Consider the following 15,446-nt stretch of genomic DNA (forward strand, 5'->3'; position numbering starts at 1 on the left):
GGGAGTGGGGCCGGGAGCTCAGACCCGCACGGGGAGCTCAGACCCGCACGGGGCCCTCAGACCCGCACGGGGCCCTCAGACCCGCACGGGGCCGGGCCGGGCCGGGCTCTGTGCCCCTCGAGCGGCCGCGGGCGGAGCCCCGGGCTGGAGCTCAGACCCGCACGGGGCCGGGCCGGGCTTGTGCCCCTCGAGCGGCCGCGGACGGAGCCCCGGTGGGCCCCAGCCGGCCCCCGGCCCCGGAGCGCTGGGTCCGTGCGGTGCCTGCGGTGCCGCTCGCAGCGGACGGACAGCTGCGGGAGTGTCGGTGCTGGCGCGGAGCTGAGCTGGTGCTAGCGGTTCGCTGGGAGCCGGTACGGCCCGTTCTCACTGCGGTGTGTACCGCCGCACGGGCCCCGCGGCCGGGCTGGGCAGCGCAGGGCTCCGTGTGCCGCCCAGCTCTGTCCCGGTGCCGGGGCAGAGGCTCTCCGGCGGTGAGGGACGTGGCACCGCCGCCACGGAGCCCTGTCCCTGCCGGGGCTGGGCCAGCGGGTCTGCGTGCGGCTTGGGAACGGGGGCTCGGCCGGGGGGGCTGCTGCCTGGTCCCTGTCCTGGCTGCAGGGTCCTGCTGGGTACAGAATGGGTCCTTTCCCAAGGAGCCCCTGAAGAAGAAGTAATGTCCAATTATGTTGCTTTTAAGTCTCATTTATTAATACCAATTGCTCTCTTTGCAGGGATCTTGTACCCAGACAAACAGCCAGTGCTGTGGTGCAGCACATGTCCCTTGGTGTTTATGGGTTCGGCTGTGAAGATTCTCTTAACGACTTGTTAAATTAGGTGTGGCCCAATGTGTTTGAAACCTCTCCCACATCATCCAGGCGGTTATGGGGGCTCTGGAGGGCCTCAGAGCCGCTGTTGGGCCCTGCAGGATTTTACAGTACTGCTTACAGGTATGGCTGTGTGCTGGGGCAGCAGAGAGCAGGACTTCTGAACGGGTCCTCTCCCAAGGAGCCCCGTGTCCTCGGCAGGACCCGCAGATGGGCTTGTTTGTCCCAAAGCCCCTGGTCAGTGATGTAGTTCTTACTGCCCTGAGGGAGCAGCAAGCCCAGAACAGCTCAGGTGGCCTTGCTGGCCCGTGAGCTTGAGGGGGCTGGGGGTGACAGTGGCCAGAGTCCAGTGTGGGCAGCACTGGTCAGCTGTGCCCTGCACAGGCATGAATCCAGCGTGGATTTGCACATCCTGTGAGCCCTGGTCAAGCTTTGCCCTTCCTGTGCTGGCTGCGCTGCTACTGAGGAGAGGAAGCTGTGTTAGGGAGGGTCAGGTTTGGTATCAGGAGGAATTCTGTCTCAGGGTGGTGAGACTTTGGAGTGGGCTGCCCAGAGAGGTGCTGGAGTGGCTGTCCCTGGGGGTGTTTGTGGACAGACTCTGTGTGGCACTCTGCTGTGCCCTGGCTTACAAGGCCAGCTCGACCTTTGCTCAGAGGCTGGGCTCAATGACCTCGGAGGTGTTTTCCCTCCTCGGTGGTTCTGTGACGCTGTGACCTTGTCCTCGCCTCTGGAGGTGCAGATGGAGGTGGGTGTCTTGCAGGTGGAGGGTGGTGGCTCCTGTGCCCCTGTGCCTGCCCAGCCCGGGCTGCTGCAGCTGCAGGGCTGGCACGAGCGGTGCCTGGAGCACAGAGGGGCCCAGCCAGCCTGGCACAGAGCTCTGGGCTGGAGAGGCCTCCTGGCAGCCCTGCCTGGCCTCCAAAACCAGGAGCAGGCAGGGCCTGGCTGCTGCAGGTGCCTGTCCCTGCTCAGGGCTGCCTGGGTGTGCCCGGGCCCCTGCTGGCCCTGTGACCCAGCACACGGGGAGCAGGGTCGCTGCTGCAGAGCTGGAGGTGCTGGGGCAGGGCAGGCTGGGGCCCAGCACCTTCCCAGTGCCCTGCCTTCCTGCCCCACAGCTGCTCTGTGCACAGGGTGCCTCGTGGAGCCCCACGGGGCACAGCAGGTGACACAGCAGCCAGGTGACACAGCAGCCAGGTGACACAGCAGCCAGCTGCACGCCCCTCGCACACACCTGCAGCTTGAGTCTCTGCAGCAGGACAAGCAGTCCAGGCTTTGGCCAGCTGGCCACTGGGCTGTACTGGCAGTGGCTGCATTGTCTGGCAGTGCCTCAGGGCTGTGAAGGGAGAGCATTCCTTTACTCCTGAGGGCAGGTGGAAGAAGCACCTGTAGGGACCTGACCCCTGCCCTGCTGCTCCACAGCTCCTTTCCTGGTGCTGAGCAGCCCAGAGGAAAGGCAGGTTGCTGGCAGCTGCCTGCTTTCTGCACCCAGTGGTGCAGAAAGTGGTGAAATCACAAGTGGAAGTATCAGTATGGGGCAGATTGGGGTTACCTGGCCAGGCCCACTGGAGCCTGTAAAAGCTCAGCTGCAGAGGCTGGGGGGCTGCAGAATCCACCTCTGGCCGTGCCCCTCACGGTGGCCACTCCTGGCTGGTGCCTGCCTCAGGAGATCAGAGATGAGGGGCTTTTGGCAGGGGACACGTGCTGGACACCGAGCTGAGGCTTTCCCTCAGCCTCACCTCAGCCTGCAGATGCCCACAGCTCTCAGATCCGTGCCTGTGCCAGACGGGATGGTGGTGGCAAGGGCTGGCGACCCTCACTGCCAAAATCCCCCCTGCTGGAGGACTGGAGGTTCCTCTCCAGCCACTGCCCAGAGCAGGACTGCCCAAGGGTTGGGGCAGCCCCGGGTTTGGGCCCCTTTTTCGTTGCAAGGACTGCAGACAGGAGTTGTGCAGGTGGGAGGAAGGGGAGCGTTCCCTGCCCAGCTGCCAGCGGAGTTTGCTCAGGCAGGAGCTCCAGCTGGAGCAGGGAGCAGGAGTACCCTGCAGCAGGATGGGTGGCTGTGAGTGCTGGGCTCGCTGCAGCCGGAGGGGAGCATGGCCAGCCAGGGCTGGGGGTCCCTGCACAGCCCGGCCCCACGGCCACACCCTGCTGGGCTCCACGAGAGACCTGTCACCCTGACTGCTTAAGGTTTTCTAAACCTTCTGGTGTTTACATTCCTGTAGCGAACTTTCTCACACACTTTGTGTAAGTAACTCACTGTTTTGCATTCTTTTTTGGAGGAAGAGAAATTTGATGGACTGTTGGTTTGTCCAGTGTCATTGGGGAGGTGGCACTTTCACCCTCCAATCCACTGCCACTTTTGGAAATCTGTTAATGTTGGAGTCAAAAAAAATAAAGATCCTTTTTTACCTTGGAAAGAACAACTGAGTCCCTGTGGTGTTGTTTCATGTCCTATAGTAACAAGACCCAGTAAAGCCCCCGTTGGAATGGGCAAATAAAAGGAGGTGTAATTTTATTACCTTCTGATTTCTGCTGTCCGTCAAAGTAGGCTATGGAAAGGCATTTTGTAAACATTTCTTAGCACTTGTAAGATGTGCATTTAAGACGTGATTTTGTTTGTCTGGAAAATATTGAACACCTCTGCTGTGTACGTATTTAACTGCTCTCTTTGAGGAGCCCAGATTGTGCTGAGCAGCGCCAGTGACTCCAGTCTGGCAGCCCAGGAGGGTGCACAGGGCTGCAGGAGGGAGAGCTGTTCCCTTTGGTCACATCCTGCAGCCCCAGGTGCTGGGGAAGAGCACCCTCCAGTTCTTGTGCCTGTCCTGGGGCAGGCTGACCAGGGGCAGCAGTGTCCCCTCCCGCTGGGAGGCCAGGCTGGCCGTGCACGGGGGGCCGAGCCCTTGTCCTGAGCGTGCCCTGCGGCTCCACTCCAGCCCAGGTGAGCTCCCAGACAGGTGACACCACCTGCCGTTGGCTGTGCTCCTCAGCCCGCTTGCTGTGAATCAGCCTGCAGCTAACCCCGTGTCCTGCTCGGTGTGGTGGGGCTGCCTCAGAACCACCGTGCACTCAGGGGACAGGGACAGGTGTCCTGTGACCAGCCAGCCTGCTGAGCCAGCACTGCCCACAGCGGCTGCCAGCACACAGGTTCCCCTTTCAGGGCTGTGCTCTGAAGCAGGGGCTGGGTGTACAGTGGATTTTTCTTTTGGTTAGAAACTTGATCTCAGCTCTCCAGAGAGTGGAGTAATGCAGTAAGTCCTGGTGCAGGGTGTGGGAGAGGAGGCAGTGGCACTGTGAGACTCTCAGTGCTGAAGGAGGTCAGGACAAGGGGGCCCCAGACTGGTAATGGTGCTCCCCTGTGGCCTTCCCAACCCCCAGAGCAGGACACTCAGGTGGGTGAAGCTGAGAGCACTCTGAGCCCCTCAGTCCCACAGGTTCTCAGTCAGGATTCCAACCTCAGCTCTCTTCAAGCAGTTTTTGGGCAGTCCCACTACTGACTCTTGTTTTGCACACTCATGCCCAGAACTTGCAGTCCCTTAGAGCTGTTGGCTGTGCAATTGGAGAAAGCAGTGTTTTCAGAAGAGCAGGACGTTCAGTCTCAATTCCCAGCCGTGTCTGTCACAGCTGGGTTTTGGAGCGCCCCTGGCAGGGAGTGTCCGCCCTGCTCTGCCGTTCCCTGTGTGGGCTGTCCCTCCTTCCTGCCAGAGACAGCTGCTCACTTTGGAAAGTTAAACAGGTTTATTAAGCCTTAACAAAAGCACAGCAAAGGACTAGGTAAGGAAAAAGCTGCAGCGCTGGGAACTGCCCGTGTGCACACCACCTGACCGGTTCATCCTCAGGATGGGTGCTCAGTCTTTTACAGCCCTGGGGGTTGCACCAGCCAGCCCTGGCCCTCCCAAGGTCTGTCAGGCAGCTCTTCTTTGCCATTTATCGGTGCAAACTGCTTTCTTGTAACTGGATTGGGGTCAGGTGTTGCCATGCTCACCCCTTAAGCACCCCCAAGCTTTGCCATTCCCACCTGCCCCAGGTAAGGGACACCTGTGCAGCCTCTTTGTACCTGTCCTGGACAGCCCTGGCTGTCTGATGGCAGCAATACAGGGGGGAAAGGGACAACAGAGGACATCTAAACTACAATAACATAACTGTACATCACTAAAGCTTTTCTTAATATTCACACAACAGTTACCTTTTAATTGCGAGAGCCAATCATCTCATTCTCCATCTATAACATTCCCCTCCTTCCCTGCTCTGGCCCGCCCCAGCACAGCCTCCCTGACACCGGGAGGGGCCCGGGGCTCCCGCCGCTCCGATGTTCTCGGCTCGCCCGGCAGCTGCTGGGGGCTGCCCCGGGCACGGCAGCGCCTTCTGTGCTCTCTCTGACCCAGACTACAGAGTGCTCACCACTGCCCCGAGCTCCTTTCTGCAGAGCCAGGCAGGGCAGCTGGCCGCTCAGGGACGGGGCCCTCGCCACACCAAGGCAGCAGCACCTCACTGAACACAGATTGCTGGGAAAGCAGCGGCTGCTGTCTCCCTCCTGCCCGCTGAGACAGCAGCTCGGGTAATTTACAAGCAAGCAGGTCCACAGTGATGCCATTTTGGATTTTGCCTTTTTTTCTTTTCTGTGTTCTCTGTATTCTTTGCACATTTATTTGTAGCTCTGTAGCCTATTGTATGAGTGGCTAGATTTCCTAGTAATTTTCCATGGCCTTTCCCTAAAGAAAAAGAAAACAAATTCCAGAGCTCCAAGCCCCATGGGTACAGCGCCCCTGTGCTATCTTGGCTCTTTCCTGGCTACCTTGGTACTAGGAGAGAAAAACTCTTGGAGATGCATTTCATGGACTAAGTACAGCCAGTGCCAAGGGAGGGCTGCAGAGAAGGGGCTGGACTGGGGGGAATTCCATCACCACTTGTGCTTTTTTGTCAATTATGCTGATTTGCTGAACTCAGAAAAACTGTGTACTCATCCTATGTGAGTGGGCTTTTGTGGACATCTTTCCATAACTGCCCCTGAAAGGCTCCAAATAAAAACCCCCTTTTATATTACCTCCTTACTCAAACAGTGCCAAGTTTCATTAGCAGGTTAGGAAAAAGGCAGCAGTACAGGGAATGTGCTCTGGCAGGACCCCAGCACGCCTGGCTGCCCCAGGCTGGACAGGCCCCTCGTTCCTGGAGCTGCAGCACCTGGGATCTGCTCACATTGCAGCTGCTTTGGCAGCGACTATCCCTGTTTGTGCTGGGAGGGTCAGGGACAGACATGGTCTGTGTGTCTGTCCAGCAGCCAGCAGAGTTAGAACTGAGCTCCTCCTCCTCCTCTGCTCAGCCTGGGGAGCTGTGTCCAGCTCTGGGCTCTCAGCTCCACGGACACACTGGGCAGCCCAGGAAGATGCTGAAGGGGCTGGGGCATCACTGCTGCAAGGGATCCAGGGCAACTCAGCCTGGAGCAGGGAAGGCCCAGGGGGGCTTGTCCAGGGCTATAAAGACCTGCAGGGAAGGTGCCCAGGGACAGGCCAGAGGCCATGAGTACACAGGGACAAAGCAGGCGGCCTCTGAACGTTGGGAAACTGCTTCACTGTGACTCTGTGGCGTTCCTGGAACCAGAGACACTCCAAAGTCACCTGGACACAGCTGGGCACCCGGAGGGACTGGACACAGAGACCTCCAGAAGGCCCTTCCAGCCTCAACCAGCCCTAAGGATTACTTGGAGCCTGCAACTCCTACAGCAGCAAAGATCCCCTCCCCAGAACACAGGATGTTTGTGTCACTGCTAATGACAGCTGTGAGAAGTAGGTCTTGGAGGTGTGTCAGGAGATACATGAATCGCAAGAGGACGTAGCAAACCCAAATTACTGCCTGAAGCAGCAACATCCCAGAGAGATGATGTCCTCTGACATTCCATACTCTCGTTTCACACACCAGTTTGGTGGTGGTCCTGTTTCTCACAAGCCCTCCCAACCTCTACAGTCTCACTAAATAAACAGCTCCCGTGAGGCTGAACACCAGACTAAAGGATCTCTTCAAAGGGCTGGGAAGCCACAGCTGTGGGCCCAAACTCATTGCTCTCCGTGAAGGTGATAGCAGCTGCAAATCACAGAACTCTCCCTCCCCCAGGAAAATAGCCAGGATAGGAAAAGTGACACAAACTGTGAACATCTTTACAGTTTTTGAACACAGGATTACACTCCAGTGAAACAAAAAGGTGTATGTAAGTGACAGTCTTTGTCTCCCTGCTTCTGACCTTGAACCTGGGAAGAGCCAGGAACCAAAACCTGCCACCTCAGACTGTTCCCTGTGCTCAGCACAATCTCCATTTCACACCCACCCAGACAAACTAGAAAAAAAAGGATTTTATTATAGCCTTTTCTATATAAATAGAAAAAAAGCAGCATTTTGTGAGGTGAAACCCTCAGCCTGGGTTTCAGCTGGCTGAGGGCTGATGCTGGAGCAGAACCCAGCAGATGAAGGCATCCCCATGACATTCTGAGGGAGGGGCTATGTCCCCCCCAGACCTCCTGGGCTGCTCAGCTCATTTTCTTGCGCTTGCGCTGTCCCTCCGGTGCCTTCTGCGTGGGCAGGGGCAGGGACAGAGTGCCCAGCTTGTGGTTCTGGTCATTCTCCAGCCCTGGCCCCCCCTTGGCCTTGGACACCCTGAGCCGCAGGGCCTTGGCGATGTCCAGGATCCTGGAGAGCAGGAGAAATGGATCAGGGGCTCAGCCCCGTGCCTGACCCTACAGGGAGCCCTGAGGAGGGCCCCGAGCTGTCTCTGTGCACAGGGATGCCCTGCAGGCAGCAGCTGGAGCACCAGGGCTGCGAGGCAGACCCCTCCTGAGGACAGGGCATTGCTGCCTCCTCCACGCTCTCCCCACAGGCCCCGTGCTCCCAGCTGCAGGGCAGCACCCAGGCATCAACTGCCAAAGCCAACGGGGACTCCTGGAAAAGGTTAGTCCCAGAAAGAAAAAGGGAAAAATGGATGGAAACCAGCAGCAGATTGCTCTTAAACACAGTAAATCCACCACTTCTGATCAAAGCATAGAGGATAACTGTGGGCAAAATAAGTGGTGGCATCAAAACCAATGAAGAAGCTTGAAAACCTAGCAGTGCCCAAGGGCTTTGGTAAGACCCAGTAATGAGTGAAGTTTTGGCCAGAAAGCCTGATCCAATGAACTCTGCAGGGCCAGGGAAAGGAGCACAGCTGGAGCAGAGCTGCAGCTGCCAGGTGATTCCTGGGAAATGCATGTCCTGCACCCAGACAACTGCCTATCATTGCCTGGGAAATTTAAGCCCTCCCCAGGTCCAGAGACATGCCAGAGCTCTCCCAGGGCCCTTCTGCAGGAGGATCCGGGCAAGTGTGAAGGAAGAGGAGACTCACCTGCTCTCTGAGAGCTTCAGGTCGTTCTGCAGGACGGTGAGATCCGTCTGGAAGTTGTTAATGTGCAAAGCCAAGGCAATGACATATGCAGTGATTTTAGCCTTCATGGATGCAGAGATTAAATTCTGGATGCTGTGTGGCAAGAAGGAGAACTCGTGAGATGTGGAGCCTCAGGGGCTTCCTGATGGTGTGTCTGTGCTCCCTCAAGCTGAGCTCTGCCATGCCTGTGCCTCGAGAGCACCATGCACCATCCCCTACCTGCCATTGTTGTAGGTCAGCGAGGTGAAATTCTTCATAAGTTTCTTGCTGATGATGTGTGGGCATTCAGGACCCATTGGATCTAGGGCAGAAAGGGGCTTTGCAGTGGAATGAGGAGCACACACTCTACCTTGCACTGCCCACCCACCACAGCAGCACGTGCGTCATCCTGACGTTTAGCAGAATGCCCACTGGGATCAGAGTCCAGCCCCAGCAATCCCAGCACTTACTGCCTCCCCCCAGGAACACAACAAACCTAAAACGAACCTCAGTGCTTCATTTCTAGGTCTCTTAATTTTTCAGGCCTGAGAGAATCCCAACAGCTTTTATTTTCTTAGTAAAAGCAGTCTCCCAGTTCCATTCTACACAATCTAAAATGGACACACACCTATGCACGTATTCTTTTGCCACAAAACACTGTTAAAGCTGAGACAACACCACCAAGCCCCTACTATCACCAAGTTTGGTCATTCCCCCATTCTCCTTAGACAAGTCCTATGGGTGACTCCTGCATCTTCTGCAGCACAGGAAGATATTTAAAGCCAGACTTGCCACTTCCTCCTCCCTCAGCCCTGCCAAGAACTCACAAAGACACACAAGTTCTAAGGAGGATGGCAAGTCTGGAAAATCTTAACCAAATTGTTTTGTGTGGTGCTGCTTCAAAAGCAGGACCCTTACTATGGCAGAGCTATGAACCACACACTCAACTGGCGAGCAAAGGATGATGAAGACATTCCCAAAAGCCTGTTTATGAGCTGAAAACTCTCTTACGCTTCTTCTTGATCACTTTCTGCTGGCTGAACTTGATGAGGGTGTCCAGGAACCAGAGGCATCGGGCTTTGTGGTCCCTACTCTTCTCATCAGCGGGCAGGAACTTCAGCTCCTCCAAAACAAAGGAGCAGAGGCTGCAGGAAAGAGAGGGGAGTTCAGTGTACACAAGTGTCCCCCCCATTCTCCGAGGCAGGGGCTGCTCTGCCAGGCCTGGATCCCACGTCCCTCTGCCCCGAGCCGTGGCACTGGCAGCAGCAGCCCCAGTGCCCCTCAGCCAGGACGTGGCCCCTGCAGTGCCCTCACCTTCTCTCCTCTGCCCTCTTGGCCATCTCCTCCTTGGTGATGCTGGCCAGGCTGGCCGCTGGCACCCGCAGCGCCTCATACTCGGCAGGAGACAGGACTGGCAGGATTTAAGGAGAAGAACAAGCCTGGCCTCCCCCTCCCAGGCAGGGCAGTTCTGTCACACTCACTTGAGGAGAGGTGGGCAGGGCAGGGGGATGGAGCCTCTGACAGGCTGTGGCACAAGCACAGCTCACCAACACTCCCCATGGAATGCTCCCACCAGAGGCAGAGCATCCTCCTCTCCACAGGAACAGGGCAGGACACAGCACCTGCATCCCCAAAAGCCCAGGGCAGCATTACCTCGCTCCCAGCTCTTGGCCTGTGAGGGACAGCTTGGCCCCAACACATCAGATGGCTTCATGGGGACTGAAACCACAGTGCACAGAAAAGATACTGTCCTCAAACTTGTACACGTGCTCTGGCCGGTCGGCGTCCTCGTGGCACGGCGGGAGGAAGGCAGAGATGTTCTGCACATCATCCTGGGCCAGGTCCTGCATCAGAGCTGGCAAGAGAACCGGCACAGGACCGCTTGGATCGTGATAACCAAAACGCAGAGAACAGCAACACAACCCAAATCCTTCCTTTAGAAGCAAATTTACTCAAGTGCGTGAACACTACTTCAGTCACAACTGGAGTTTTAGACATTTACAACTTCTATCAAGAACCTTCTGGTCATAAACATTTAGAAAGGCCACTAGACTAGAGAAACATCTAGGAAAGGAGGGCACCAAGATGTGGGCAGAGCACGGTTTTGGCACCTGTGTGCCAGTGGACACCCAGCTGGCACAAAGCAGCTCTGACAGCACAGTCAATATCCACCCTGGAACAAAAGGGATGGAAGGTGGTGGGCTCCACAGTCAACAGACATCTCTCCTGTTTGTGCCAGTGACACTCCCAGGATCCCACAACTGCTCTGGAATCTTGTCTGCCCTCCTGCACAGATGTCCACAGTCAGGGCAGCCCCAGCTCTCTCCTGCCACAGCATGGAAGCCCCCAGGGATGGTGACACCACGCTGTGCTGTGACGCGTCCCAAGGCTGCACCACTCTCTGAGGTAAGAAGGTACCAGAGAGCTCAGACCAGCTAAAGGCACTGCCTTTATGCCAGTGAACCCCTACCCCACAGGAGCTTCCAAAGCAGGCAGGATGGACACTGGTGTCACAGGGACCTTCCCTCATTCAAGTAAACCAAGTCCAGCAGGACCAGAAAGAAGCAGTTCCTCTACGTGTACCCATCTCAGCCACTGGACCAGCTACTTCCTCATCACTTAAAGAAAAGCCCTCTTCTTCCTGCCACACTTGGCATGGACAGACAGCAAAAAGCACTTCAGGCTGTCCTGATTACAGCCTGAGGCAGAATCCTCTCACCTGTGACTCCCTTGGCATCTATAACATTTGCAGCTGCCTTTGTCACAGCCGTGCTCACGACGTCGCTGCCCACGGCGTTCATGCGGCGGGAGCTCAGAGCTCGCTTCTGCTTGCTGGTTCCGAAGGCCTCGATGCACAAATCCATCTGCAGGAGGCACAACACACTCTGCCACACCCTGAGCACGCCGGGGAACACAAACCCCGCTGCTCCCTCACAGATGGCTCCACGAGAGCTTTAAACCCCTCACGAGGCAAAACCCGCAGGCGCAGGATGCGCTGGTCTGCGAGGGCAAGAGGGCACTGGGGTGGGGACCAGCCCAAAATAACCAGGAAAACCAGGATGATCAGGAAAACACTCCTGAGCCAGGCAATGTCACTGCCATATTTTCTGAGAAGTTCCTTCGCCAGGATTTCTTCTCCTGGGAAGCTGAGAAGCCTCAGAGAAAATGAAGCCAATAATTATCTGATTGCTTCTCCCGTGTTTTGCTGCTTTGGAATGTGGTTGGAGGCTGTTTATCCAACATGTGATTGTTTCATTGTATTCTGGTGAATTGCTTTAACTTAATGACCAATCACAGTCCATCTGTGTTGGACTCTGGAGAGTCATGAGTTTTTCATTAGTATCCTGTTAAGCCTTCTGTAAGTATCCTCTCAGTATAGTATAGTATAGTATAGTATAGTATAGTATAGAATAGTATAGAATAGTATAGAATAGAATAGAATAGAATAGAATAGAATAGAATAGAATAGAATAGAATAGAATAGAATAGAATAATACATTAGCCTTCTAAGAACATGGAGTCAGATTCACCTTTCCTTCCTGCCACGGGGGACCCCACAAACACCAGCAGGCAATGCCTGTGCTGCCTCCTGGGCACAGGGAGAATGCTGGGCTGCACAGGTTTGCCCTGCAGGACACAAACCTCCCAGCCCCAAGGCAAGCACTGCCCTGTCAGCCAGACAGTCACAGCAGAACATGACACAGCTCTCAGCTTTACCTTCTCCCTGTAGGACTTGGTCTGGTAATCCTTGGTGTCGTCAGGCATCACGTTATCTACAAAAGAGCAGAAGTCACTGTGCTTGGGCAGAAGCAGCCAGGAGGGGAATGCCTTTAGCCCTGTGACTGACAGACTTGGCACAGGACCTCCTCCGTGTGACCTGGCTAATTAAAGGACACACCAAACATGAGGACCTAGACTAAAAAAGGCTTTTTCTACAAAGCCCACGGGTGCAATACATGGACTATGGCCAAACCCATGTCCTGCTGCACAGGGTAAAAATCAGCTACCAAAATATGTGATCTTTTGGGTTCTTATCCTGGGTTCAATGACAGCAAACAGTCCAGCTGGATAAAACCTGTTTTGGTTTTTTTTTGTTATTCAGGGGTCCAATTCCTGATGAGTGTCAAGCCTCCCTCAGCAGAACACACCCAGACAAGGCTGCCCTTGAGCAGTGACACCTGTGAGTGACTCCCACCCTAGCCCCCAGCCTGTGCTCCCCTCTGCCAGGGAAGGAACTGTCCTTGCTGCCTGCCAAGGGAACCAGGCAGGAAGGAGAAGGACAGAGCAGCCCAGGAGCTGTGACTCCCAGCACCCCCACCTGAGAGCAGGGGCTGCATGTTGAATATTTCAGCATTGTAGACATCCATCTGCCCAGAACTCTTGTCTAGCACTCCAACAAAGTACCTGGGGAGAATGGGGCAGTTGATTAGCGAGAGGCAGAGCAGGGGAGATAATTAAATTACAAGGTCTTCTCACACCCCAGCAGCTCCCCTGCCTTCACATACAGCGCTGTGATAAACCAAGTCATCTCCAAGGCATGTGTACATAAAAAGAAGAAAGACTTGATACTCTGAGTAAATGCAGAAGTCTTGAAAGAACTGAATTAGGTGAAGTGTAGGTGCCACAGTTCTGCTATTTTCTTTTGCCTTTTTTTGCTATGCCAGGACTTGATGGCCATAGCTTGAACAACAGCCAAATTTCCAAATTTCCTCTCAGAGCTCAGGATCTCCAGAGGTGCAGGCAAGCACCACTTCAGCCTACCCCTTCACCTGCTCACCAGTGTTCACAGGCAGGAGCACCTAAATCTGCCCACAAACAACTGAACTAACTCTTGCACCAACACATTTGTTAAACTGCACTCATCTCTCCAAACCCAAGCAGAAACAAACCCTTGGTGCTCTTTTTTCAGCTGCAGCATCTCACACTGGACACTGCTCCACCTGAGGCTCCATCTCTGCTGGGTCACTGCTCAGGCAGAAGAGAGGCTGGGGTGGGCATTTCTGAGAGGCTCTGCAGGAAGGAAGCCAGGTCCTTGTGCAGAACTGCAGAACATCTCAGCTGCAAGGGCCCCACAGCAATGATCCTTCAGCACTGACCAGCTGCTGACACAGGCAGCTCCTCCACCCCAATCCCCAGTGACACAGCTCCATCCTGCTGCTGCACTACTCCATACCCTCACCCCAGACCTCAGAAGACGCTTTCAGACCAGTCTGATTTACACACCACAGCTCCCACCAGGTGTGCATCAACAGCCAGAGCTTCCTGGCCAAATCCCTGAGCCCCAGGGAGGGAGCCCAGAGACAGGGAAAGGGAAAGGGAGGGAGCTCTAAGGGCGAGCAGCCCCTGTGCTCCTCCTCCTGGCCCATACCTGCACAGGGAGTTGCACTTCATGACCTGACTGCCAAAGTTGTGCCCCACGTAGCAGAGCCGCTCTGTCTCCGAGACCTGGGAAAGGAGGAGAGATCCTGGGAAGGGCTGAGGGAAAGGAGGAGAGCTCCTGGGAAGGGCTGGGGGAAAGGAGGAGAGCTCCTGGGAAGGGCTGAGGGAAAGGAGGAGAGCTCCTGGGAAGGGCTGAGGGAAAGGAGGAGAGCTCCTGGGAAGGGCTGAGGGAAAGCAGAGCTCCTTGGGAAAGGCTGAGGGAAAGCAGAGATCCTGGGAAGGGCTGAGGGAAAGGAGGAGAGCTCCTGGGAAGGGCTGAGGGAAAGCAGGAGAGCTCCTGGGAAGGGCTGAGGGAAAGGAGGAAAAATCCTTGGGAAAAGCTGAGGGAAAGCAGGAGAGCTCCTGGGAAGGGCTGAGGGAAAGCAGAGATCCTGGGAAGGGCTGAGGGAAAGCAGGAGAGATCCTGGGAAGGGCTGAGGGAAAGAAGGAGAGATCCTGGGAAAGGCTGAGGGAAAGCAGGAGAGATCCTGGGAAAGGCTGAGGGAAAACAGGAGAGATCCTGGGAAGGGCTGAGGGCCCCCAGTGCCTGTGCTCTGCAGTGCCAGGCAGAGGGATCAGCACAGCAAATGTGCACAGCCCAACAGTTCAGCCTAAAGTGTGGTTTCCAGGGATTCATCCAAGCTCCAGTATGGAAAAGTGCCTGAATTCACCCGCTGAAAGGCCAGAGCCAGCACTACAGGAGTGCCCCAGCCACCTCAGTGCATCATGAGAGTGTGCTGGTTTCTCTGCTCTGCTGCAGTGAACTGCCCCAAGGATTTGGGCTGAAAAGTCATTTATTCTTTGTGTGGAGCAGATGTAAAGATTAACAGCAGCATTAGAAAGCACCCTCTGATTGTAGGCTCAGGTCCCTCCTGACTGAGAGACCCCCTTGGGATGCACCTGAGCCGGACAGACACCTCAGGAGATTCCCCAGAGAGAGCAGAACACACTGGATTCCATCACCAGATGGTATCTCCCAAAGGCTCAGCGTGTCCCAGCTCTGCCACTCCCCCCTGCAGTGTCCCTCAGCCACACCAGACCAGGGACATTCCTGGAGCACAGGGACACCTGGAGCACATCCCTGTGCAACATGCTGGGCTGAGCTCAGCCCACCCATCCCAGCCCTGCCACGGCAGGGACCCCTCCCACTGCCCAGGTGCTCCAGCCCCAGTGTCCAGCCTGGCCCTGGCACTGCCAGGGGTGCAGGGGCAGCCACAGCCAGGGCCTGCCCACCCTCACAGCCAGGAGTTTCTCACCCAACGGGAGGGCAAGCCAGGGTCACAGCCCCCGCAGCAGGAGCTGCTCGGTGGGATTTCAGCCGGGAGCTCCCTGGGCCGGGGCCAGGCCCCGCTCCCGCCGCTCCCGGTCTGTACCGGGTAATTAACAGCATTTATCACTTTTAGCCCCCCACAGCCGTTATCTGGCTATTGCCTCAGTGTGTACAACTATCCCTGTCTCCTAATGTTTCTGCGGCCCCGTGTCCCGGCGCCCCCGCGGGCCTCACCAGGATCCGGCGGTGCCTCTTCCGGGGGTGCGCCGAGTCCCGGTTCCGGTACACGGTGAAGCGCAGCGACTCGGGCCGCTCCAGCCTCCCGTTGGCGAACCGCACTGCGGGGCAGGAAGCCGTGAGATCTGGGGCCGGCCGCGACCCCCGAGGGGACCCGTCACCCGCCCCGCGCCCCCGGCCCGCTCCCGCTCACCAAGCGCCGCCGGCCGCTCGCCCTCGGGGTCCCCGCGGTAGCGCCAGGTGGCGGCGGCCATGGCGGGGACGCGGGGACGCGCGGCGCGGTCCTAGCCACGCTCCCGGCCTCGGCCCCTTCCGCCCCTGCCGCTCGGCGTGGCAATAA

At 56.6% G+C, this 15,446-nt stretch overlaps 1 protein-coding gene across 1 annotated transcript; it reads right to left on the reverse strand.

Annotated features, from left to right (window-relative positions):
* Positions 1-6,535: 6,535 nt before the first annotated feature.
* POLR1E (RNA polymerase I subunit E) lies at positions 6,536-15,423 on the reverse strand. Its single transcript, XM_084224584.1, has 12 exons — positions 15,300-15,423; positions 15,104-15,207; positions 13,550-13,626; positions 12,500-12,585; positions 11,899-11,954; positions 10,901-11,045; positions 9,929-10,036; positions 9,496-9,592; positions 9,193-9,326; positions 8,422-8,503; positions 8,164-8,295; positions 6,536-7,475 (listed from the first exon to the last, which is right to left on the reverse strand). Exons 1-12 carry the CDS (start codon positions 15,358-15,360, stop codon positions 7,316-7,318), a joined length of 1,242 nt encoding a protein of 413 aa, XP_084080710.1. The 5' UTR covers positions 15,361-15,423; the 3' UTR covers positions 6,536-7,315.
* Positions 15,424-15,446: the final 23 nt, after the last annotated feature.

Source organism: Fringilla coelebs, assembly GCF_963513975.1.
Source record: "Fringilla coelebs genome assembly, chromosome: Z".
In the NCBI taxonomy this organism is placed as follows: Eukaryota; Metazoa; Chordata; class Aves; order Passeriformes; family Fringillidae; genus Fringilla; species Fringilla coelebs.